Genomic DNA, 25,490 nt, shown 5'->3' with positions numbered 1-25,490 from the left:
CTTGTCCTGTGAAAGATTGTTCTGAGAGTGGTCAGTAGGAGGGAGTAAATCCCTGGAGATGCATGCCAGACTTTGATTTGGACCAGGTCTGTCTGGGGGATTCAGAGGCCCTCTGGGGCCTACATCTATGCAGAGTCTCCTGAGTGTACCCTGACTTTGCCCTCAGGTAGCACATCCCTGAGCACCTCATTTTCTCATCTTCTCCAGGAACCAGTGAAGTTCCTGAGGGCTGGATGAGGTCTTTGGGAGACCTTCCCAGCCAGGGGCCATGACTGCTCACCCACCACTCATCCCTGACCCTGCATTCATCCTGGGTGGATATAGGACTTGGCCCAAAGATACAAGCCTGACTCCAGGATAAGCTGCTCCTCTGCCTCTCCCAGGTCCCTGTAGAGGTCGGCCTCATCCAATTGCTGCCACAACAAGGTCCCACACCCTCCTGCTTTGGGAAATGGTGTGGCCCCAGGCTGGTCTCAAGCATCCTTGCCTTGGGCACCGAGAGCTGTGCATCTCAGCACATGCCTGGTAGGAAAGGGCAACTGGGCCAGCATCCCCTGGGCAGCCCACCTGCACTAGTGTTTTGTGGTCTTGGGGGATGGGGAAGGGAGACCCGAGTCTTTGAGATGCTGCAGCTCCAAATCAAGAAACTGATTTACGAAGGCAGCTCCCAGGGTTCCTGGTAAGCACAGCCCAGAGTCACAGCTTCCCAGGACAGCTGAATTTCAGAACAAAGGATTTGGAGATGAGCAGCTTGTCCGAGCTGGCAGAGCTGGGCCTAGAGATGCCTCAGCCAGCTTCACCATTCACAGGCCAAGAGGCCCACATGAAACTAATCAACGGTAGGTGAGATCACAAAGAGTCATCCCCTTTAGATGGAGACACTGACCAAGAGGAGGAATGAGGAAGTCCTCTGGGATGATGGGCTGGATCTGCATGTGACTGTAGAGAACACAAATGTACTGAACTTTCCACTTAAGATTTGTGTACTTTAGGGTAAAATTACACCCCCAGAAAAGAGTGAAACAAAATAGAGACCCAGAGAAGGCAAAGGTGACGTTGCAAATGTGTGGCAAGATCAAACCTAAGACTCAGGCCTTCTGATGTCCAATTCACTGCCCTTTCCCTGACTCCATTGCATTGTTGCTGCCATAGCAACTCAGTGATGCTCCAGGCAGTTTATGGGCAGGTTTGGACCAGGACATGAACTCATGGCAGACAGAAAATGAGGTCGAGGAGAGTCAGTTTGGTGCTGGTTGAGGGTATTTACACATAGCAAGAGTCAGGCTTAAAGAGTAGTTGTAATGGTGACACTGTCACTATAGCAATCCTAATAGCTTGCATTTATCAAGCATTTACTATGTGCCAGGCCTGATTGCAAATACTTTACATGTATTAAATCCTCACAAGAATCTTTATGATACACGTAATTTGTATTCTTCCCCTTTGCTTTGCTACAGTGAAATACCTGAGGCAGGCTACTTTATAAAGGAAAAAATGTATATTTTGACTCGCTGTTTTAGAGATTCAAGGACCTGCATTTGTTGATGACCTTCTTGCTGTCACAGTCCTAAGGTGGTACAGGGCATTACAGGGTAACTGACATGGAGCATGTGTATGTCTACTCTGGTCTCCCTCTCTCTTTTTATAAAGTCACCAGGATTCAAAGGCTCTACCATAATAATCTACATAATACTAATCCCCTCCCAAAGGCCCACCTCTAAAACACCATAACTGGATGAAGTTTCTACTCTCTTAGTATTTAACACTGAAGATTCAGTCTCAACACAAGAACCCTTGTTGGACCCATTTAAACCAAGTCCAAACCACAGCACAATTTGAAACTCTATAAACTATACATAAGAACATGGCCCCAGATTTAGAAAATTTGTCAGAATTTCACAACTAGAAAGTTTTAAAGCTACACTGGGATAGTCTGGTCCCAGAATCTGCTGAACCTATAGCACAACCTGTCCCATAATTAAACCAGCTGTCGCTGATTGAGAGCTGGCAGCTTGTGATCAGGCCAGCACATCCCACAGAGGGTACATGCAACACTTGTCCAATGGTCTAGGCAAGATCATGAGTATTAGAAAGTAGAGAGGGAATTTACAAAAAGCCAAACTACTGTGACCTGGTCATTATGACCCCAACCTGGGGATATTTTGAGATTGAAAACCAGGCACTCAGCTTCACTACTGATTAGAGAAATGCAAGTTAAAGCACTATGATACTACTCCATATCCACCACAGGGCTACAATTAAAAATACAGATAATACCAAAAATTGACCAAGGATATGAAGCAACTAGAACTCTAATAAATTACTGGTGGGAGCAAAAATTGGTTCAACTCTTGCAGCCTCTTTGGCCATACATTTGTTATTTTTGACTACTACAGCAAAGTACCTTAGACTGGGTAGTTTAAATAACAGAAATTCATGTCCTCACAGTTCTGCAGACTGGGAAGTTCTAGGTTAAGATGCCACCAATTTGGTTTCTGGCCATGGCTCTCATCCTAGCTGCTTTATTGTTGTGTCTTCCATGTGGAAGAAAGAGAGCAAGAGAGAGTACCAGCAAGTGAGCCCTATGGTGTCTACTTTAATAAGGGCACTAATCCTATCAGATCAGGGCTCCACCCTTACCATCTCACTCACCCTTAATTACTTCCTTACTCCAAATACTACCAGGGTTAGGATTTCAACCTATGAATCTAGAAGGGAACAGAACTGTAGTATTCTGCCTCTGGCTCCCCTAATTCATGTCCTTAGGAATGTAAACTACATCCATTCCATCTCAACAACCCCAAAGATCTTAACTCATTTCAGCTTCAACTCTGGAGTCTGAAGTTCAAAGCCTCATCTAAACAGCACCTAAATTAGGTATGGGTGAGGCTGGGAGGTATAATTCATCCAAGGCAAAATTCCTTTCCAGTTGTGAGCCCATGAAACCTGACAAGTTATGTGCTTCCAAAATACAATGGTGGGGCAGATACAGGATAGAACTTCCTTCCAAAACCTACAGGTAGGAATAACTGAAGGGAGGAAGAGTCCCAGACAAGTCTAAAACCTAGCATGGCAAACTCCATTAGCTCTTAAGGCCCAAGGACAATCCTCTTTGGCTGAATGTGCTGCTCTCCAGGACCCTGGGCAGAAGCTTCACCCCCATTACCCTCCAGAAGGTCCTGCCTCTTTGACTAGAAGGATGCCAGCCCTGCTCCCAGGGTCTGTTGTGGGAGTGGCAGCCCTAGCAATGTCTCGGTCGCCTTTAGCATCATTCTTCCCTTTCCCTGACAGAGACTGGTGCACATTTGTAGCCAGAGAGCTCTATGGATCCAAGAAGGCCAACAGCCTTCCTCATGCTCCCCCACTTTCTCCGCCTCCTTTAGTTCAAACTGACAGGGTGGTGAGATCCCATCGGCTGGTGAGATCCCATCTCTTACCCTCCTCTGCTGAGATGGTTAATTCCATGAACCACACTCAAGAACTGTCATGAGCCACACCTTGAGTTTCTCCTCAGAACCAGGTTGCTCACTCTTTGCAGTGTGGATAGGCTGAAGCTTCTCCTAATCTTCAGGTTGAGGTTAGGAGAGGTCCTAAGCATGGAACCCTGATCCAATAAGATTTGTGTCCTTATAAGACTCCATACCAAAGAGCCCATTCCTACCTTCTCTCCAGGGAAGAGCACAGAGAAAGCAGGCCCTCTGCAAGCCAGGAAGAGGGTTTCTACCAGAAACCAAATTGACTGGCACCTTGAGCTTGAGCTTCCCAGGCTCCAAACCACGAGAAAACAAATTTCTGTTGCTGAAACCACCCAGCCTGTGGGATTTTGCTTTTTGCACCCTGAGTAGACTAATACAGGCACTGTCATTAAAAGTGAACATACATCAACACTGCTCTAGGAATAAATCCAAAAGAAATGAGCATATATGTGAACCACAGGGCAGGAGCAACAATGTCCATTGCAGCAGTATTCATAGCCCTTCCAACCCACCAGGGACCAGGTGCCCATCAACAGCAGAACAGACAGTAAACTCGGGTATATTCATAACATGGAATGGTACACAGTAATGGGAATGAGAAAATTACACTACAAGGATGCAGTTCACAAATACAGGAGCCAACACAACAAGTTATGACCATATCATAGAATCCTATTTACTGAAAATTCAAAATCAGTCAGTAATTTTTTTTTTTTTCAATTTGGGTGCTGGTTACATGGATATGTTCATTAAGCTGTGAAAATCCATTAAGCTGTACTCTTCTAATTCACCTATTTTCTGTAAATATGTTATACTTCAACTAAAAGTTTACATAAAGATCCCCACCTACCAAAAATGTCACACCACCTTACATCTCAGAGTGCATAATGAGTTACTCTGTCAGGTGATGTGTAGATAGTGGGATTTGTATTGTCACAGCAACTGAGTTCTCAGGAAAAAACAGAGGGTAGGATCACAATGGCGGGTCACCATGGGGAGTCTCATCAATCATATGCAGGGTAACAACTTGTGCCGTGACAGTCTTCAGTTATGTAGGGGCAACTCTTTTAAAATACAGAAGTGCAACTGTACAAATACATACACACATAATAATATTGCTTTTAAATCACTATTTTCTTCTAGGGGTAGGTGAACTCTGGGAATGTCATCAATTCAGAACAGGTTACTCTATGGCATTATTGGCCAAAGATTGTCTATTGTATTTTGTTTGGTGAGCCCCCTCTCTTGTCTGTGTCTTGATTCCTCTTTATGTATCTGAAGCATAGACAATTAAAGGGGAATGCTTAAGGATAACCCATTTTCCTGGAAACTGCCAGGCAACAGGTCATGACAGTTGGAAAGGAGTCTTATGGATGTAGTTTTAGCCCAGTTATGACCTACTCTAGGATAGAGACTAGAAACTACGACATGGCACCCTGGAGAGACTCAGACACATCAGGAAGCCTGTGGGGAAGGCCCAGGCTCCCTCCTGCTAGGGAAGAGCTTGGTCACCAAAACTAGGACTATGAATTACTTATAGCTTCCCCAAAGGAGGCAAGTGTTCCTCTTAGAAATGTTCCTCTTCTCATCTCCACCCCAGAGAATCCTGGCCCCCAGGCATCTACCCTCCCAGCCTCCTTCCAGGCAAGACAAATATCCTTTTGGGCTCATTAGAATACTACCTGATGAAACCAACAGTTGCTGGTCCGAGGGCAGCCATGGCAGAAGTAAGCTGTACTCCCCACACCAGACACCTGCATGCACACCCTTTGGCACAGGGCTCTCTAGAGGACTCACCTGAGGTGTCATCCCATGGCAAATGTACATGATGGGAACATTCTCTGTATCTGGCCCCTGATCAAGACAGAGATCAGTCTTCAGGGAATTCTGCAGCTGCACATCAGAGGAGAGATGGCCATGCCAAAGAGAAGAGAGAAAACACATGCATTAACTCAGGAGAAACAGGTATTCCTCTGAGCCAGACCTGTCTTCTTTACTAACCCAAGGTCCCGTGAACACCATGCAATCAGTAGACGGCAGCTTTTGCCTTGCAGAAAGGTACAAGGGGAGACTGGCCTCCACCAGGGGAGATACAGTCACATCTTGCTAACCAGGAAGTTGGCTTTGGGGAGCAGAGATTGTCTGTGCAAAGATGAGAGACACATAGGAGTTTAAACACACGAGATGGTGCTAGGGTCTTCATCCCCTCCTCTTCTCTAGGGGTGGCAGTGACTTTCTGGGGTCCCCAAGAGTTGTCTTTACTCTTGAGAGTTGGGGAAATGGGCAACATGTTAGCTATTGGCGAGCCTGGGAGGTCCTCTAGGACCAGGTCTTTCTCTGCTACCTATAGATACAGCAAGGATGTGGCCATGTCCCAGGGGTGGCCTAGCCACCTCTGAGGGCCTCCAGAGTGGGAGGTCCAGTGAGAGGATGAGGGAGGAGGGACCAGGATGGGAGCAGGAGAAGCTAGATGTGCCTACCCTCACTTCCAGGGACAAGAATTCACAGTCCTGGTGATTGACAGAATGTGTCTGGGCAAGACAGCCGATATTCCACCCTCCCTTGTGCTAAACCCTCTCGCAGCCCTTGGAAAGGGCAGCCTATATAGTCCACATGGCCAGCTCACTAGCCACCAGTGAGTAGACCAGTGTGCCTCTAGCCATGGTGGAGAGTGAATGAGTCATTCTGTTTCTCTCCTCTTCTCTCCTCCCCTGTCTCTCTGGAATTGGAACATCTCATCTTTCTCATATCCTTGATGGGAATCTCAAAGAGACCTGCAGGCTATGATCAGTGGGTGGTGGCCACTGGATTAGGGGGTTATTGAGATTAAGTCTGTGGGACCTTGGCCATGTGCAAGCCAAGAAAGCCAGTCATGACTAAGGATGAGGTAAAGCATGAGGCAGATAAGATTAGAGGCAAGAGAGACCATCCTGCTCCTGCTAAGGCTTCAGTGGCTCCCCAGCTAGTGTGCCCATGACCAGCCATACTCAGCTTCTGGGCCCATGAGGGGCAAGGAACAGAGTCAGTCTTTTCTTCTCGCTCCCCTGGGTGAGGACAGCCTCATCTTACACTTACAGTTTGGAGGTTCTGGAGCAGTTGATGTGGATTGCGTTTGCTCCCTAGGCCAGGGCCCCAGAAGCAGCTAGGCAGCTGTCTTTTATTATGTACCCACTCCTGGACTTGTCTTGTGGGAGGACAGCATGTAAACACACTCTGGACTTGTCCTGCACCCACTGAGAGGCAGGTGTCACGTCCCAAGCCAAGCACTGGAATCCATCAGCAAGACCTGCGAACTGCTGTGGTAAAGAAAAAGACCTGGGAGGTTTGATATCAGGCTCAGCTTTTCCCTGGGTTCTGAAGCCAGCCTCTGGGCGAGGGGCGGTGTCTTCTGATACAGCCCTCCCTGGCTCTCCTCCATTAGGCAGGTGGTCTGTTGAAGCAGTGTGGAGAGTCAGGCAGGGGTGGATTCCTGGCTCCAGCTGTGAGGTCTCAGACAAAGCAACAGAACTTCTTCAGATCTGATTCTTCCCTCTAAAATAGGGATAATAATAGTGCCTTCCTCATAGGGTTGCGTGAGGATTAAGTAGAACAACATCGCCAAGTGCTCAGCACAGGGGCTAGCAAACAGCAAATGTGCAGTGGCTGTCAGCTGCTATTTTACTGCCATAACCTTCCTGAAAGCCATTCAGGGAAACTAGCTTTTACGACTGCATCTCAGTTCCAGGTACCATGTGAAGTACCTTTCATGTGTATCCCAGCTACTTCTCAAAATAATCCAGCCAGGTCGGTAATATTATCTCTTTCTAGGATGAAGTAATTGGTAACCGTGGCGTAGTGAGTACCACATCCCTGCCCTGCCTGTGATGCTATTCCCACTTTGTGGGACATTTCATGTCACTCATTCTCTTCCTGTGTCACTTGGCATTGCATTCTTGTTGCTTCTTCATCTGCCCCTGCTCCCAATTAGTCACCAGGCTGAGTCTCAGTCTTTCTCACAATATAGCACCTGGCCCAGGGTTCAAAGCATTCACTGCTGATTGAATGAGTGCATGAAGAAAATGAACAAATAAATGGCATTCTGAAATGAATGGCATCAGAGTTGGACAAGCAGCGGAGCTGGGGTCTGTCAGACTCCTGAGCCCAGGTTCTTTCCATCATAAAAATGGCTACAATCCTGAGGCTATAAAACATGCCCCATGAAATGGGTTACTATAACCATTAAGGTTTTGCACATTGTCAAGGTTACACAGCGAGTCAGCAGAGCAAACGTTCAGACACCAGGCATGTCTGTTTCCAGGTGCTTCTCTATCTCTGCTCTCAGCACCAGAACTGGAATTCATCCAAAGCTATTCTATCTCCTGGACATGAATCCCAGTAATCCAGGGGAAGCCCATTCCCACACAAGGGAGCCCACTGGCCCTTCTACCTGCAGGAGTCATTAACGAACCTATTAGTGGATTAGTAGGCTGGGCTGCAGATTTGACTCTGACCCAAGAGGGAGCCCTAGAAGTTTTGACCTGAAGAATATTGTTTGGGCACAAGCTGGCAAGGAAAAAGAAAAAAGAAACTCCGCTCTGAAAAAACATCTGGTCTCCCCATTGTAGAGTAAAAAGAATAACCAGGAAGAACAATTCAGGCCCAGTAAATTCTCTTGCTCTCGTGGCTGCATTCGGCTTCCCCCATCTTCATTAACCGTTCATTTGTCCCCTTGCCAAGCAAGCGTGTCTATGCTTACACTGTCACTGCCATGGAGGAGGTGGAGGGAGGAGAGGCTGGCTGCACCCTGCAAGGAGCTGGCAGATGAACGTGCAGGGGGTCAGAGACCTCTACCAGCCCCAGGGATGGAGCGCGGCTCAGCCCTTTGGAAGGATGAGTTGATGTCTTTCAGCATGACAGAATGAAAACAGTCCAAGCTATGGACTCGGACAGATCTAGATCACTACATGCCACTTACTATTTAGCCAATCAAATGTTTCTGGGTCTGGTATCAAGGGGCTACATGATAAACCTGCTGTGTATGTATATAAGATAAGACACTTTTACTCGAAGGATGAGATCCCTTTGGCCAAGACCCAGAAGTACAATGACCATATGCACACACCTCCACTCTTACTGCTTCCTCTGCCTCTCTGGGTAAGTTTGGTTAATTTTGTTCAGTTACAGCCAACAGCCTACTGAGAACATGTGTCTGGAAGTTGGCCCTGACTCAGAGGTTTGGAGCCAATAGTTTCTCTGGAGTTCTCTGGATCACTATCCTCTCCAGACTGGGTCTAACAGTGGCCAGGCAGCACACACTTCTTTCTTATGGAGCAGAGTGTGGGACGTTCATAGGGCTGTGTCCTCAGGTGTTGCTGGTGAGGTAGAGGGGACCAATGGACACTTGCAGTGCAATGTGTTTCCATGGTAATGGCAGGATTTGGAGCTTCAGATAACATTGGGCAGCCCAGCTGAGATGTTTTCTGACCTCTGAATTCCAGCTTGAGCAGAAGAGGGGCAAGAGGCTGCTAGGTGGTGCTCTGGGACATGCCAATCATACCTGAGGACTCTCATGGGATGTCTTCTTCCTATAGGTTAGCCTCTTGGACAATGGACACTGTAGGTGCAATTTTGAGGTCCCAGCTCTGGGTACTTTAGAATCCCAGGATGTTAACATTGGGAGGACCATAGAGAACATGGAGTCCAATCCTGCTTCCCCCAAAATGCTCTGTGCATTGAGTTCCCTGCTGAGGCAGGCCTTGAACTCAGTTTAGACCACAGGGCACCAAAGAAGGGGCTTCAATTCTTCCTTCAAGTTTTCATCCTGGGATATCCAAACAAGACGGAGTGGACACTCTCCAAAGCTAGGAACCAGGGTGATAACAGCAGCTGGTGTTTTAGACTCAGTTTCACTGTTGATTGTCATTATATCACATTGGCAGATCACTTTTTGCCTCTCTGTTTATCCATCTGTGACGTGGAGATAATATAATAACCTCACAGGATAGTTTCAAGGGCTTAAAACATCAAAAACCACATGAGATATCCCCAAATCAATCAGATGCCTTTTAAAATACCTTAAGAATTATAGGGTCCTGAGAATATTGTGAGAATGGGAGAGTTTATCATGTTCAAAGTATTTAAATCTTAGAAGACATATTTATGTATCTCAGATTTGCTTCTATGCTATGAGGACAGTATTAACTTATCCCATCTAACAGATGAAGAAACTGAGGTCCACAGACATGAAGACACTGGAAAGAGGTCAAGATCTGAGCTGTCTGACTTCAAGCCTTATCTTCTGCCCCTTCCCTCATCCCGCTGCCTCTCACTGGGAAGATCTGCTCTGTGCCCATCGACAGGTGGAGTGATAACATTCCTCAAAGTACAACAAACTTGAGAAGATGCTATTTCTCAGAATTCCTTCCAGGGAGGCTCTGTGAGTGGGAGAGCATCGCCTTTGGTGGGAGAGGGTACAGGGAGGTTGGCAGGGCCTCAGTGGCCCCATCTGGGAGAAGTGTGGGTGTTAATTATGTCACTCTGTAATCTTCAGCTAGTCACTTCTTTATGCTTTACTAAGTGGAATATGCAGGTTTGGGGCTAGAGCTGAATTTCTTAGAACAATAAAAGAGAGACAAATGCCTCTCTCCAGGGTCTGGAGAGGTTTGAGCCATGAAAGCAAATGCTGTGTGGCAGGTCCATATACCAGCACTGAGTCCCTGAGAGGATAGTGATCCAGGTCTCCACGTGGGGCTTTATTTTCTCCCTTCCCCTTCTTCCTAAGCCTTTCTGGTCTTGCTCTCTGTCTCCATTTAAATGAAACCCTAAAGAGACTGGCTCCTTACCACCCCGTAGGCAATGATGTCTGAGTACATCCTCATCTCTGGGTACACGCTGACCAGGTACCACCGGAAGGTCTTGCACTGCAGCTGCTTCCTCAGAGCCTTCCTTGCGGTGATGTCCCCGATGTCAATTCCTGAGTCCTGCACAGGGAAGCAGAGGTACAGGTATGACCACCACCCAGTTGCAGCTTCTCTCCAATCTCCCCCTTGGTATGGCCTGGTTCCCCCAACCCAGACTCCCAGAGACTCGTGCAAGGACCATGTGGGACGTTACTTCATTTATTCCCACACATAGCTCAACCCTCCAACCATGCCTATGGATTTCAAAGCATGAGGTCAGCATTCGTGGGGATTGTCAATAAAAGCCATTGAAAATAAAGCTGGTGAATCCTTAGATTTTAAATTAAAAATCTATAGACTAAGTATAGGTAAAGAAAAGGGAAGAATACAGTCTGAGTAGACTTTTCTCTACTTCAAGAGAAAACAGGAGAGATTCTGAGCTGTGGGTGAGAGGCAGAGGAAAGGGGAAGGTACTGAAGATAGGAAAGTGCTAATTCTATTAACAGGTCTAAGAACCATAACAGCTAAGGTTACCCAACACTTCCAACGTACCAGGCCCTGTTCTGTATGAGACATGCTTATGTATTTGTATTTACTTATATTTATATGTATGCATACTGTCCTATTTAAACCTATAAAGCAGAACTATATGTTTTTCATTTATAGATGAGAGACAGAGATTCAGTAACCTCTTTTGTAATTTGTTCAAAACCCCACAGCTGAGATTTCAACCCAACCAACCTCCATCTAGAGTTTGACTTTCACCTTACCCTGTACATGTGGTAATTCTGCCTCCTAAGGTCAAGTCCTTCTGGAAGAAGCAGGTACTGTGTAGCATGGACCTACTATGTCCCTCACTACCCTGGTGTCTTAGGGAGGAGGCCTCCAGGCCACCAGGGTGCAGCAGCCATGGGTCAGCAATGGAGACATGACTGTGTCCATGAGCGAGAGGAACAGAGATGCCTCCATATTTCTTGTGGTCCCAGAGTGGAGTGGAGAAATCTAAGGATTCCCAGGCCTGCACACGCACTGCTGGGCAGGGCACAAAGCTGGTTAAAAAGAGCTGGTGCTGCAACTGGGGATCCATTAGCTGGGGTTCAGATGGAGACCAGGGATGACTCAGAGGACATCATGGCAGGGATGGCACCAGGGACCAGATGAGGTATGAGGGGTCTCATAAGATGCCAGCCACAGTGAAAGCAGAGGAAGACAGTAGGCAGAGCTGTCTCTTACCCACAATGGCCACCTGCTACCTGTGTGTATGCCCCAGTTCAAGCACCAACTCCAGGGACCACGTCACTGGTATCCATCTGGACGTGATCAGAACAGTGTTGGTGGGGTTTGCGTAAAAGTAAAATTTAGATATAGAAGAAATTGATTTAGTTTTACCCATCAGGGTTCAGGAAATGTAAAAAAATTGAACCTGCAGCACCCTGAAAGTCAAGGTTCCAGATTTCTGGAGACCATTTCACAAGGATCTGTCTACCTGTTCTTAATAACTCACTGCTGATTTGTCTGGTACCATACTTGTTCCTGCCAGAGCTTGACCATGGACTACTCTCTGACTCCAGCTCTGCCAGATTGCAGCCCTTCAGAACTGGAAGCATCTGCCTTATTTCTGTGACCCACCCAGCTCTGTTCTTGAGCTATAGCACTGACATGAGTTTAGAAAATATTTATCAAGTGGTGAATACAGCAGCAGGTAATAAATGGGATTCTACCCCCATTTCCCACCCCATGGGATCTGTTATGTATTAACCCTTCACACTTCTCTACACTTTATCCTTTTATCACAAAGCTCTTCCCCAGACGCCTTTATTCCTTGTTCCTGAGTGGGAGGATCACCTTCATATGACTACAAGTTAACTGGGTGGTATTTCGGCTTTTACAGGAAGCCACTAGCACAACCTATCTTAGAAAGGCCTCTATGTTAACCTAAAATTCTGGGTTCCCATGGGAAAACTTTCTTTATGCTCTCAGGAGTGAAACAGAGGTTAACTCTCCTCTCGTGGACTAATAAATGATGAGAAAGATAATCCATCAGGTGCCACCTCTACTTGGGGAAACTCAAAAACCAGTCCCTTTCTTAGGTGAAATTTCTGGATATCAAGACCCTTTTCCTTTCCGGTATTTAGGTTGATTTTTGCACTGTGTGTTTACTATAAATTGCATCAAATCCTTTTTCAGAGCAAGGGGTCATAAACTGAGAAATAAGCAAACCTCAGAGAAAATTATGTGGGTCCTTATTATTTGAAAACAATAAAACAACTTCTTTTACCAAAAGTTTAGGGTAGTGGGTGGAATGCTTCCTTCCTCCAAACTTTGTGTCTACCTGGAATCTCTGAATGTAACTTCACAGCTTCTTTAAAGATACAATTGGTTTGCAATCTCAAAATGAAATCATTTTGGACTCGAGGTGAATTCTAAATCCAATGACTGATATCTTTATAAGAGAAAAGAGAGGGAGATTCAAGTACACAGAGACACAGAAATGACAGAACCATGTAGAGACAGAGTAGAGATCAGAGTGTTTCAGTTACAACCTAGGAACACCAGGAGCCACCAGAAGCTGGTAGAGGCAGAGATATCTGCTAAAACCATTGAAGATAGCACAGCCCTGCTGAGATCTTAAATTTAGACTTCTGCTTCCAGAATGTGGGAGAATACATTTCTGTTGTTTTTGCCACCAAGTTTATGATAATTTGTTTTGGTAGTCCTAGGAAACTAACAAAGTTAGCCACCTCCAAAATGGCTCAGTATCCCTGTCACATGGTCACAAAATTTCTTGTAGCCAAATCTAAAGAAAGTCTATAACCTAAGCACTTTGGGAACATTCCTGGAACTCAGCCTATCTGGGAGAAGCAGGGGCTGGGATAGAGTTCCCAAACCTTGCTTAAGAAAATACTGATGCTCTGCTGCAGGCTGACTTTCTGTGTTAATAAGCAAACTGACTTTCATTAAAGTAGCAAGGATGCAAGAGCTGGAGGCTTCTCTTGTCTCTCATGAATTTGGGACTGAACGTGGTAATGGAGCAGGTGAGGCAGCTAGCTCTGCTCCGTGCACAGTCCAAGGGAGGGCTCAGTATAGGAGCCACGGACCAAGGAAAGGGTTCACCCAGTGACCAGCTGGTGAATGAGTGTTAGCAAGGATTCACTGAGCTCTGGCCATGTGACCCACCTAGGCTAGGCATGGTGATGCAAATATGGATTATACCATATATCTTTAGTGATCCCACAGTCTATTGCAGTGGTTCTCAGCTCTGGACAGACATTAAAATCCCCAGAAGAGCTTTCCACAAAGAAAAAAATCAAAGCACAAGTGATACTAAAATTCAACCACATTTGAGTCACTGAGAGAGAGAGAGAGAGAGGGAGGGAGAGAGAGAGATTGATTTTAGATGACCAAACATTCTTTCACAGGCTGGCCATACAGTGACAGAAACCTGTATGGGAGGGGAAGCACTTCTGCAGCTGGAGCTGCGTTCCTAGAAGGGTCACCAGAACTGATCCTAAAGGATGGGGAAGGCAAGGGGGTGGGGAAGAGGTGGAGGGTGGGGAGTTCCAAACAGAACAGAATGAACAGGCACAGAGGTAAGAAGTAGTGTGGTACACACGAGTGTGGGCAGTTGCCATAGTGCATGTGGTTTTCATAGTTCCCAAAACAAGAAGTTGGGGTAGTGAGGCTGCAGACACAGATGGGAGAGGGTAAGGGAACCTCAGATGCATGTCAAACACTGTACTTAGCACTTGACTTTATAACCGACAGAGAGTTGTTTAAAGATTTTAAGCAGGGCAATGGCATGGTCACTGTGAGTTTTTTTACAAGATAATTTTGGGTAGTTTGGAAAGGAAAAGACTTGAACCAGGGAAGACATTTGAAGATTGGGCTCCATGATTGGTAGAAAGGATTGAGAAAGGAGGATAAAAGGATGATGATCAGTTTCGAGTTCGTGTGCCTGGGAAGATGGCAGTATCAGGAGCTGAGACAGAGGGTAAGAACTGGAGCAGAATTGGGGAAAGGAGATATGTTCAGTTTGATTGCCAACAGGATCACCAGGAACAGATGTCCAGCTGGCAGCTGGAGATGTAAGTCTGAAAGTGAGACCCTGTCTCTAAAGAAAATACAAAATAGGGCTGGGGATGTGACCCAGTGGTCAAGTGCCCCTGAGTTCAATCCCCAATACCAAAAAAAAAAAAAAAAAAGGAAGTAGGTCTAGGGATGTTAATTAAGAAGTTGTCAACATGTGGGTGGTAGTCAACTCAAGAGCAAATGAGATTAGCCAGAGAGCTGGCATATAACAAGGCAGTTGGCCACAGCTGCCAGCTGCCTCTCTGGGAACACTTGAGCAACTGGTAAGATGAACCCAAAAGAATAAAGAAGTAACCAGGGAAAGATGATATTTGAGGGTGTAATCATGGAGCCAGGGATTGCAGAGTGGAGTCATGGAATCATGGAATCATGGAGCTAGGGACTACAGAGTTTCAAGGAAAAGGTAGAATTCTGTAGCTTAAAGTCTTTAAAATATCCATTAAATTAAGCAGTTAGAAAGTCCAAGCTGACTTTGACAAAAGCAGTTTCAGTGGAATATTAGGAATGTGACTTCAGAAGTGAATGACAGGTGAAAAAATATTGTCTTTGGTGAGGCTTAAGAGGAAGAAGAGGAAGTTTGGACATAGAAGTCAACAAAGGAGTCAAGAGAAGTACACTGACACCTTCCTTATTCACCTAAAGCTTTATCCTGAACATTTCCACACCTCATCTGTTCATTTGACCTCACCCCCTGGATTTTGTTTGAACTTCCCCCTTGAGGAGTCACAGGCAGACAATGAGTGTCATCATTCCTCAATTATTTGTACTGACACCGCTCTCTACCATTCACTGGGTCCATTCAACATCTGTCAGGTGAAACAGGGGAGATAGCTAAAAGGTCTGAGCTTGCAGAAATGGAGAGAAGGGGGATGGGCAGTTTCCAAGTGCTCTTAACATTATTGCATCAAGGGACACCCACAGCAGGACTCAGCATCCTGTACAAGATACCGTGATCCAATGTCAACAGATGGATCTAGAAGGCGTGATGATTTCCCCAGAAATGCTCACTGTTGGGGGAGCAATCGTGAGCTGCTTCATTAGGGTTGGCTGCGCTCTGACTGATATTCCTTGGTTCCTCATTTCCCCTCCCAACTGCTAAAATCTCACTGATTGCAGGAGGAAGCACTCCAACTCGAGTCCCCTTCCCCCCAGTAATGCGTGAGGAGGGAGACTAAAGTTCCCACACAAGGCTCTTCCCACTTTCTCAGCAATTTAGCCAGAGCAACATTGGTGGAAAGTTTAGGGTACAAAGCATTTACACAGAAACTTCAAGAAAGATCAATCATTTCCCTATTAGAAAGAGAGCTGAAGCTTTCTAAAGGACTCCCAGGGGGATGCCACAGCCTTGGGAGGAAAGAAAGAGGTCATGCAGTCAACAGCTCTATCACACAGAATGCAACATAAGCAGTGAACTCCAGGCAGACAAGCTGGTAAGCAGGTTGGAACGCTGTGGCCGACATCTGTTGGGTTTTCCTAACTCAGCATTCCAAGGTTATTTCCATGTGACACATGGCAGAGCTGAACAAAAGTACTAGAAAGCATTGCTTTTTCTCTGGTACTTCTCAAATACAGGTAACTAGAGGGATAGGGGGAAGTGACAGGCAATGATGAGGTTCTGTGAAGATCTGAAATGACTTCAAAATGTCCAGAACCTTGTCCCACTGAGGGTCCCTGTCATTGTGTATCCCTCTCCCTATTCATGTGGTTTAGGAAATGCCACAGGCATACAGATATTCCTTATTGCTCTGGTCAAAAGTTCGACAGAGAAGCTTGAATCAATGTACATTGAGATCAAGTTGCATTTTGTGAACTGTTGTTCATTACTGATGATCCCAGACCATGAAACATCTCATGACAGAGAAACTGAGGGCTGGGAGCAGGAAGGAAACTTGGAGCCACCTGATTCAAATTTGATTTTAAATGAGGTCTCTGTGGTTCAGAAAGAGCAAGACCTTCTACAATCATACATCAATAAGGGAGGGGTAGGGGCAAAAAATGGCCTCGAGACTTAGAGGCCATTGCTAGCATGCATTGGGACAGACAGTCCTTTCTAGCATGACAGAATTCAGTCCCATGATTTGTTCTTCCCCATCGAACCCAGCCCTGCCAAAGCTTCCTACCTCTTGGGGTATGTTCCATGCCATGTAGACATGGCTTTTAAATTCATCCATCCAAACTTCAGCCACCCTGAGTGCGTTCCTGCGGACATGAGCGGTGAGGTCCTCTGTGTAGGGCTTGTGGGCTCGCTCAATGTGCGCAATCCGTGAGCAGGGCAGGACCTCCACACTCCCACCACACTGCCACACCTGCAGAAGACAAGAAGTCACTCATCAGTGCCTAGACTAGACTGTGCACCTTGAAACCAGGTCATGGACCACCATTCAACCCGGAGCATGGGGAATCCAGCTTCACCTCGTCTCCCCAGATACTGAGAAGAAATAAGCTGTATCTGATTTCTACTCCTACAGAAGGGTAGATATTGAGTCATTAATTCATGGCTTGGTTATCATTGCTGTGGGTTTACTTCCAAAGAATTAATGTCCTCTATCCCTCTATCCATGAGACCTACTTTGGCCAAAAGGAGACCAGATATTTTGTAACAAAAGACGTGGGTTCTCCCTGCCTTGGGGGAGAAGTTAACAAAATCCTTGATGATGATCCTCTGAAGGGACCAGAAAGAGTCCCCAAGAGAGACATCCATTTTCAAATGGGCCCCATGGGCCTGGACAGGGATTAGTGACCACAACAGAGAAAGAGTCAGACACATTTCTCCTTCCCCAACTTTCCTGGGCTTTGGATTCTGATAGAACCCAAAGGAGAGAAATCTGCAAAGAAAGGAATAATATTAAACTCTCAACAACTGTGGTGAGTCTGGATGCAAATTGATTTTGAAAGATAAAGAACGGTGGCCTTGCACTCGAGTGTCAATGGGTGGTGTCCTGAAGCTCGCCATCACTCTGATATATTCGTGGTCCTGAACATGCACACCCTTTTGTGTCTCTAGGCCTTTGCCAATTCCGTTTGCAATTTTAGAATGTCCTCCCAACTCTTTCATCAGCCGAAAAAGTTCACCTCTCGAGAGTTTGACCATGGGGCCCCAACACTGTGGGATCTTTGCTCAGTTCTCAGGGCAGAGCCAGTTTCTCCCTCTTCTGGACCTCCTAGTTCTGGATCTCACAACTTCCCTGCTGATAGGTCAGTCTCACTCACTCTGTGCTCCTGCAAGGCAGAACCTGTATCTCATTCATGTCTTATCTCTAGCACCTAACACAGAGTCACATAGAAATGAGTACTTATTGAATAAAGAAACTGTTGATGCTTACTTAGTCAACCGATAAATATATAAATGGTTGATGCTTGCTGAATGTGAGCTGAATCTGAAATACCTCATCAGAGCTGATGAATGTAGTTTCCAAAGGAAAGAAGTCAAGATCTTTGGTGGACAATAGTCAACGCTTGCCAAGTATTGTCAATCTGATAATTTGGTGGATAATGTTCATGTGTATAACATATGCCCAACAATGATGATAGATTTGGGTTTAGCTCACTCCCCCTGTGTCAGTTAGAAGGGCAATGCCTTCTCTACTACTGGTCTCTGTCACCCAGTGGGCCTTGAAGGCTGTTTGGAGCCTTTGGAAGGCAATTTACTGATTTATCAGTTACCTTGGCTTGTCTTATGTTTAATACATTATTTAGGCTCATTGGTCAGGATAGGGGCATTCCCACTGAGTGTCTTTGTGGCAGGTGCTGCACTGTGCATGGGGGGACGCAGTGAAACATGACGGTTCTGAACAAAGGGTTTGCATCTAGGCTGCTTGAGTCCAGCTTCTGGCTCTCCCTCACACTAGCTGTGTGGCCTTTAGCAAGTCACTTCATCTCATTTGTGCTTGTTTTTCTTCTCCCCAGGGATTATAATAGTACCTATCTCATAAGGTTGTTGAGAAGATTAAGGCAATTCCAGACCAAGTACCCGATCCATCACAAGCACTTGGTCCGTCTCAGCTGTCATATATACAAATTATACAGTGGGATCCACAAAAGAACCCTGCAAGGTGGTTGTCATTATCTCCAATTCCAAGTGAGGAAACAAGACTACCAAACAACCCTTTGTCCGAGACCACACAGCTGGTACCGAAGACAAAAGGATCTGTCGAAGGCCCCACCTGGTGCACCTTCCTTTCCAGGACCCATGCACTCCAGGCACTGCACTGATTTTCAGTTCACTGAGTTCCAATTTTCAATGAAAACCTCTAAGTCCTGTGAATAGGTTATTGACAACACAAAGAACCAGGGTAATTATTCTTTTTGCAAGCGGAATGGAGGCTATTACTTGACCTGTTTCAACAACACAACACAGAACACGATTCATTCCAAAGTACTTTTATTATGAAACCTGTTTCTCAAGAGTCTCACCAGTCACATTAGAGCGGGCGCATCTGCTGTCACTATAATCAGAACAGCAGTGGTGGCAGCCGCATCTCTCCTTACGCCTTGAGACACAGTAACAAAAGGGAGGGAACTTGCTGTCTAGCCCTTGAATTCACTTCCCTCTTCCATCCCTGAGGCCATGGTCATCTGTCACAGACTCTGCACCTACCGCCCAACAACCGATCTCTTTCCTCCTGTCTTCCTCCAATCTCCTCTACCCACTGCAGCCAGAAAGATCTTCTGAAGATGTGAATTGAATCACACCTCTCCCCTGAACCATGCTCGGCTCAAGCACCCTCTGATCTGGGCTTGGACCCCACCCCTCCCACTTTCTGGTTGTGCTCCCAGATACCTTCTAGGCTGCAGCCATGTTGAATTCCTTCCTCCAACATCCAGCTTTTCTCTCACAGACCTCTGCACCTGTGATGACATAGCCTACCCTGCCCTGCTTCCCCAGCTCATGATTTGGTGTCAGTTCATGGTCGCCTTCCCATACCCCCTTCAGCTAGGTTAGCCTGTTGTATATGTGGTCCCCTCCTCATCTTTCCCTAACCTAGCACCATGGTAACTGTGTGTTTAATTAGTCATCTCCTTCCCTCTTTCAAAAGGTTCTCTTCGCTCTTCTTCCAGTTTGCTTTGGGTATATGTTACATCATGCTCAGGACAAACCATGGATTTTCAGGAAAAGTGGGGCAACTAGCTGGATGGGAATAGGGTGTTGCATTTAATAGCACAGTTTTGAGTCAGTGAAAACTGGATTCAGATTTTACCTCTGCTACTTGCTGCTTTGTATCTTTGGCAGGCAACTTCCCCTCCCCTGGCTCACAGTGCAACTCACTGGGCCAACCTCAGTGTGGGCAGTCAAGGAACTGAAAGCATCATGTGTGTAGGGACAGGACATCTCAACTAGTTCTGGCCCTGCTGGGAGCCAGCTTGGTGCTGACTTTTGGTTAGTTAACCTCTGGTCTAAGAAACTCTCATGATGTAGGGAACTCCATAGGGCTGTGGCCTCAGGAAGCCCCTGTGGCAGTGCCTGGTCCACTGAAGCCCTTAGCCTGTGCCTATTATTATTTTATAAGAAGTATTACAATTGCTGCTCTTTGGCTTCTGCACATCCATTTCTGAGGAGCAAACAGGCCACAGAGGACAGGCTGCCTTCCCATCAGAGAGAGGACAGGCTCCCTCCTCAGAGGCAGGAATGCTAGTTAACACAGAGGTCACCCCTAGTCTCCTCCCTTCTGTGAAAAGGAACTTTCTAGAGAGGGGGCAGCATTTGCCTGGATACAGCCTTCAGATTCTGGGCAGCATCCAGGGTTTGGAACAGAAGATGCAGAATCAGCATATATGCTGCCGTTCCTTGACCCTGCCAGTGATACTGAAGCCAACTAGAAAAGGCCTGTGCCCACTAATTCCTGGGTGACGAGTGTCTCCACGGACCAACAGCATGTCCCAAGAAAGAATCTCAAAAGTCTTGTGCCCAGCGCATCTCAGAGACCCTCTCGGGAATGGTAGAAAAGGAATAGGAAAGAAAAACCATGGCATTTGGACCATATGGAAGATGGTGTCATGAAGTTTCCAATGGAGGCTTGAAAGGGGCAGGGAATGAAGAAGTGGGAAAAAGGGAGCCAGCCCCAGCACATGAAATGCCTAATTCCTAACTGACACAAGATCGCAAGACCCAAGCCAGATAGAGGATAGGGACAGGAAGGCTTGTGTAAGAGAAGCAGGGCATTGGATGGCTCAGCATTATGAGTTCTGGGGGTCAGGAGTGGGGTGGATTCCCCAAGGAGGGAGGATGGGGAGGTGCGCACAAAAAGGTGGCTGAGAAATGAAGACCAAGAGGTCACATGGAAAAGGGCAATGGAAGCAACTAACAAGATGTAGGTCCTAAGGTGAAGGCATGCATTGAATTTTGCAGTCACTGGGAACACTGGACAGCATGTCAGCCTCAGGCTGGATCCTGTCCCTTTTGGCCAGGCACTGAGCAATAGGCTTCTTGATGACACCAGGCTCTTTCCTGTCCTTGCCTTTCTAGCTGCCAGTTCATCTTCCTGGAACAACTTCCCCAACTCAAATATGAACCTCTTTGACCCACCCAGTCTCAATTAGACCCCTCCAAATACACTTGGTGCCCCACTCTTTTTCTTAATAACAGTTATTTACAATTATTTTATTTATGATTCTTTCTTTAAATGTCTATACCACCGAGCTGCTCTATAAGCTCCATGCACGCGAGGCTCATGCCTGTGGGTTTACCACTGTCCACATCAGCCCTGATGCTCAGTATACACTCAATAACTATTATTGGAATGAGTGGATTTGAGAGTTCTGGGCTTTCAGAGACTATAGAGACATGATTTTAACCAGCTCAGCTGGAGGCCCTAATAAAGGCCATAAACATAAAATGTGGCCAGATTTTACTGAACACAATGACTTCCTTCAAATCCAAGCAGTTTTTCAGTGAAGCTCTGACATTTAAGTGCAGACTGCTCCAACCAGAGAGAGTTACTTTGGCTGCCGAGCTTAAATTAATGTCGTAAAACTTGGGAAGTCATCAAATAAGCATGGACACTAGCAGGCAGCTTTGTCTTCTGGAATAAGGAACTCAATGAAGAGAAAGACCCCAACCTCACAAATGCTTGGGTATGCTAGTGAGGGGCAGCTGGGCCCGTCTCCCGGACGTGAACAAGAACCTAAGGCAGATGGGAAGCATAAGGTACCTAGGGCAGAGCCAGGTCATCCTCCCCACCAGCCCTTTCCAGAAAGCCCAAATCCAAGCCCCTACCTAGACCTGCAAGGAAGCAGGTTGGTCTTTGGGGCTGCTGGAAAGGATCCTGGCTATGTTTCATGTTAGCCTTTATTGAGTCCTGTACAAAATGCTCGTATTGGCCTCAGATTTTCAGGCAGTCAAGCCCATTTCCCTTTCCAAGATAGGGAGCCTGTGGTGCAAGGTTGGGGTCTTGTCTGTGTTTGTCATTTACATAAACAAGTCTCTCCACCAAAGACTCAGTTTCCCCAGCTGCCAAATGGGGATGCTGAGCTCAAGGATGCCTTCCATTCTTTCTACCTTTCCTACATGGTGATTCCAAGTTTTGTTGTTAGTGCTTCAAATGCCGCCCAGCATTTGAGACACAGTTGACAGAAAGATGCCGAAGGGTATACTTTGATCATCTCTCTTGCTCAAAGCCTCCGGATCACTCTAGCCTGTGACAGGAGGAGCAAATGAATTGATATTCCTGTGTTAAATGCATTCACTTTAATATCCTTCTGTGTTGAGAAGGAATCTGAGGCTCTCTCCAGGCTCAAAGGAAAAGGATGGTGTGATTTACTAGTTTTATTTACCACCAGTAAAGACTTGGGGGTGGGGACATACAGCCTTATATTTCATAGCCACATCCATGGGATAACATCCCAAATTCTTTCCAGCTTTTATCTCCTTATGACATTTATGAGCTCTTTGCTCTTGGCAAATTGTTTCCCCTGCTCCCTTAGCCCAAAAGGCCTCCTTCAGACTTGACTTTCCACCCATTCAAAGCCAGCTTGGCCCAGTTCCTCCTTCAAACTCTTGGAACACATGATTTGTACCACTCGTGTGGTCCTGATTTCTTGGCTCATGTGGTTAATTATCTTTTTATGTGTAGTTGTCTCGCCTGGCTTGGCTGTGAAATGCTGAGACAAGAGTGGAAAGCCAGAACTGGGCAGGCCAAGGGAGGAAGATGAGGCCAATGCAGCCAAGGTTGAGCCTGGGGAGACCTGGAAGAGGACCAGAAACTTGTTTGCAGAGTTTTTGTGGGGACAAAGATGTAAGCAAACAAAAATATGGACAGACTGGGTAGGGCACTCACTCTTCAGGCATCCTTCAGTTTGACACCCTAGGCTTCTCCCTCACCTCACCTTTGTCCTGCCTCTGCATGGGGGGGGAGAAAAAAAGAAAAGAAAGAAAGAAAGATACATCAAATCTGGACAAGGCTAACACCAAATCCAGAGGACAACAGTCAACCAGGGCTGAGGACAGGAGGCAGAGGAGTAGCCATAATGGAAACACTATAAGCATGGAGACACCTCTGTCAAAAATGTGGCTCAATCCCATACTTGCAATCTTTGGTGACACTCTTCAACAGGATTTGTAAAATCCCCAAGGGCAGCAAATCCTATTCCCTGAAGCCTCACCTCTTACCCTGTAATGTCCAGTCACACCTTCTTAGTTCCCAGGGTAGACCATGTTCATGGATCCCTGTTCCACTCCCCCTAGAATCCCCTTTCCTGGAATTCCTATTCTCCCACCACACAGACACTTACATGAGTCACTAATTCCTATCTTCCTTCCCTGGCTGTCCTAATTTTGGTTAAAAGACTCTGCCATACATTCCTGTATCATAAATACTTCCTCTTGGATAGCAAATGTGATTGTGAGAGAGAGAGGAAGAGAGAAAGATGGATAGATAGTGAAAGATAGAGATCTCATGTTTATGGATTAAAGATAATACAATACAGTATTTATCTAACACTCCGCTTAAGACTTTGGCAATGTCTTAGAAACTTCTTATGTGTTCCCTCTTTACTCCAAAGATAACCCATTATCCTGAATTTAAAAAAATAATTTCCTTGCCACAACCTACATTAAACATTGTTTAGTTTTACCTGTTTTTGAAACACTGTATAAATGGAACCACATGGTATACCTTCTGCATCTTGCTTCTCGCTTCGTTTATTTTCTTCACCCTAGTGTTCCATTGTATAAATAGACAGCAATTCATTTATGCATTCTCCTGTTGTTCGACAGGCTTGTTTCCAGTATTATGAACCATGCTCCTTGGAACATTCTAGTATAAATCTCCTGGGGCCTGAGAGTGGTTATCTCTCCATGTACTTACACCACAGTAAAATTTACAGAGCATAGGTTAGACACACATTCAACTTTCCCATGGAAAGTGTAACAAAGTTACACTCCCATCAGCAGGAATGAGACTCATATTCTTTCACATTCTTGTCAACATTTGGCACTGTCCATTCTTTTTTTCATTTTTGCCAATCCTATGGCATGAAATTCTGCAGTTTTAATTTGCAACCTCCTCTTTACTAGTGGGAAGGCATATTTTTCCTGTTTCTGGCCTACAATACCATATTCTGGGGGAAGACTCATATCTGATTTGCTCTTATCAAGGAATTTCTGGTGCCTACACAGGACCTGGCACACAAGAAGGACCCGGTAAATACTTATTGCATGAACAAAGGATCAAAAGTTGGGCTTTTATTCTGCATTAGTTCGCAGGTACTTTACTTGGTGTTCCCCAGTTTCCCAGGGGTAGCTATTTAATTATTTTAAAGTGTGAGGAGACATTTTTAAAACCCAACAATGCTGACCCATCCATCAGACTCCACAGAAAAACTCCCTGGGGATACAGTTTCTCAAGCCCTCTTGCAATGACCACTTCCAAAGAGTCCCCCAGACAGAACTGCTCTTGGGAAACATGATGCTTTTTCTTGGAAGATGTCCCTGAAGGGTCAGGCCCAAGAAACACTTGAAGCATTTTCCCTGTTTGAAAGGAATCCTTCATAACTATTGAAAGGCAGCAGGAAGGTTCAACTGGCAGGATTCCAAGGAGAGACAAGCTGGGCTGGGATGCCTGGGAGCTTTTCATGAAGAAAATTTAACAGGCTGTCTTGCAGGAACTTGTGATGGGTGGAAACAGCTGCCTACCTACAGGAATCCCAGGGGCGAGTCAGAGGACAGCAGCAAGGACACCACTCCAGAAACTGGTCCTTCACAGGTGGAGGACCCTACTTTTCCTCAGACCCCAATACTCTGACCATAAAAATTGGGCCTCAGAAGTACAGGGAAGGAAATTCCCTGAGGATTGCTTTGCCAATGTGTGGTCACTGAGGTTAGAAGATATCTCAAAAGGTTCTGAGCGAGAGGAACTTATTCATGATTACCTCAAATCTCAAATCTCATATTTGAAAAAGAAGTCAGATCCAGACACAGTAGTGTTGGGTGGTCCCCAGGAGCATAGGAGAGGTTCCTATTGCTCCTGAGCACATCCTGATGCTCCTTTGCATCTCCCAACCAGTTTCAAGTTAGGAGGGACCATGTGAGCAGCTCAATCCAATGAGATGAGAAATGACACCTGTCACTTCCTTGACAGGCAAGCATATAGTGTTTTCTTCCTTAAGTGTACTTCCATCACCCACCCCATCCATTGGATATTTAAGCCAGGTTGACCTTGAAGTTCAAAGATGTTGAATCCACAAAAGAAGTCACCTCGGTCCCTAAGTAACCACTTGGAGAAAAGATGCCCTACAGAGCCTCCCATCCTTCGGGGGACTGTGTTGTGAGCAAGTAATTAGCTTTTCCTGGGTTTAACCTCTGAGGTTTGAGCACTATTGTGGCAGTCTGTGATGCTACCTATGTGTAAAGAGGCAAGGTGGTCATCGAAGTTTGGTCCCTGCAGGCACCAGTAATCAGAAATTCAATCCAGGTTTTGAAGAAGAAAGCTTCAGGCAGAGGGAGGGAGTGGATGTCCCAATTCCAGGTAATGAGTCCATTCAGAGAAGGACCCCACTAGAGGTCAAGAACACAATAGATCTAGTCCCAAGAGGTGAGGGAAGGATTGCAGGG

At 46.0% G+C, this 25,490-nt stretch overlaps 1 protein-coding gene across 1 annotated transcript in view; it reads right to left on the bottom strand.

Moving 5' to 3' along the window:
- Galnt18 (polypeptide N-acetylgalactosaminyltransferase 18) overlaps nt 1-25,490 on the bottom strand; it is a 319,132-nt gene that overhangs the window by 36,917 nt on the left and 256,725 nt on the right. The window contains exons 7-9 of the mRNA XM_047516346.1: nt 16,564-16,749; nt 10,298-10,435; nt 5,274-5,369 (exon numbers count right to left, since the gene is read on the bottom strand). Coding sequence (XP_047372302.1) covers nt 5,274-5,369; nt 10,298-10,435; nt 16,564-16,749 — 420 coding nt within the window. The remainder of the gene's footprint in view (nt 1-5,273; nt 5,370-10,297; nt 10,436-16,563; nt 16,750-25,490) is intronic.

The sequence above is a fragment of the Sciurus carolinensis genome, chromosome 11 (genome assembly GCF_902686445.1).
Source record: "Sciurus carolinensis chromosome 11, mSciCar1.2, whole genome shotgun sequence".
NCBI lineage: Eukaryota > Metazoa > Chordata > Mammalia > Rodentia > Sciuridae > Sciurus > Sciurus carolinensis.
This window is presented reverse-complemented; position numbering and strand designations above follow the sequence as displayed.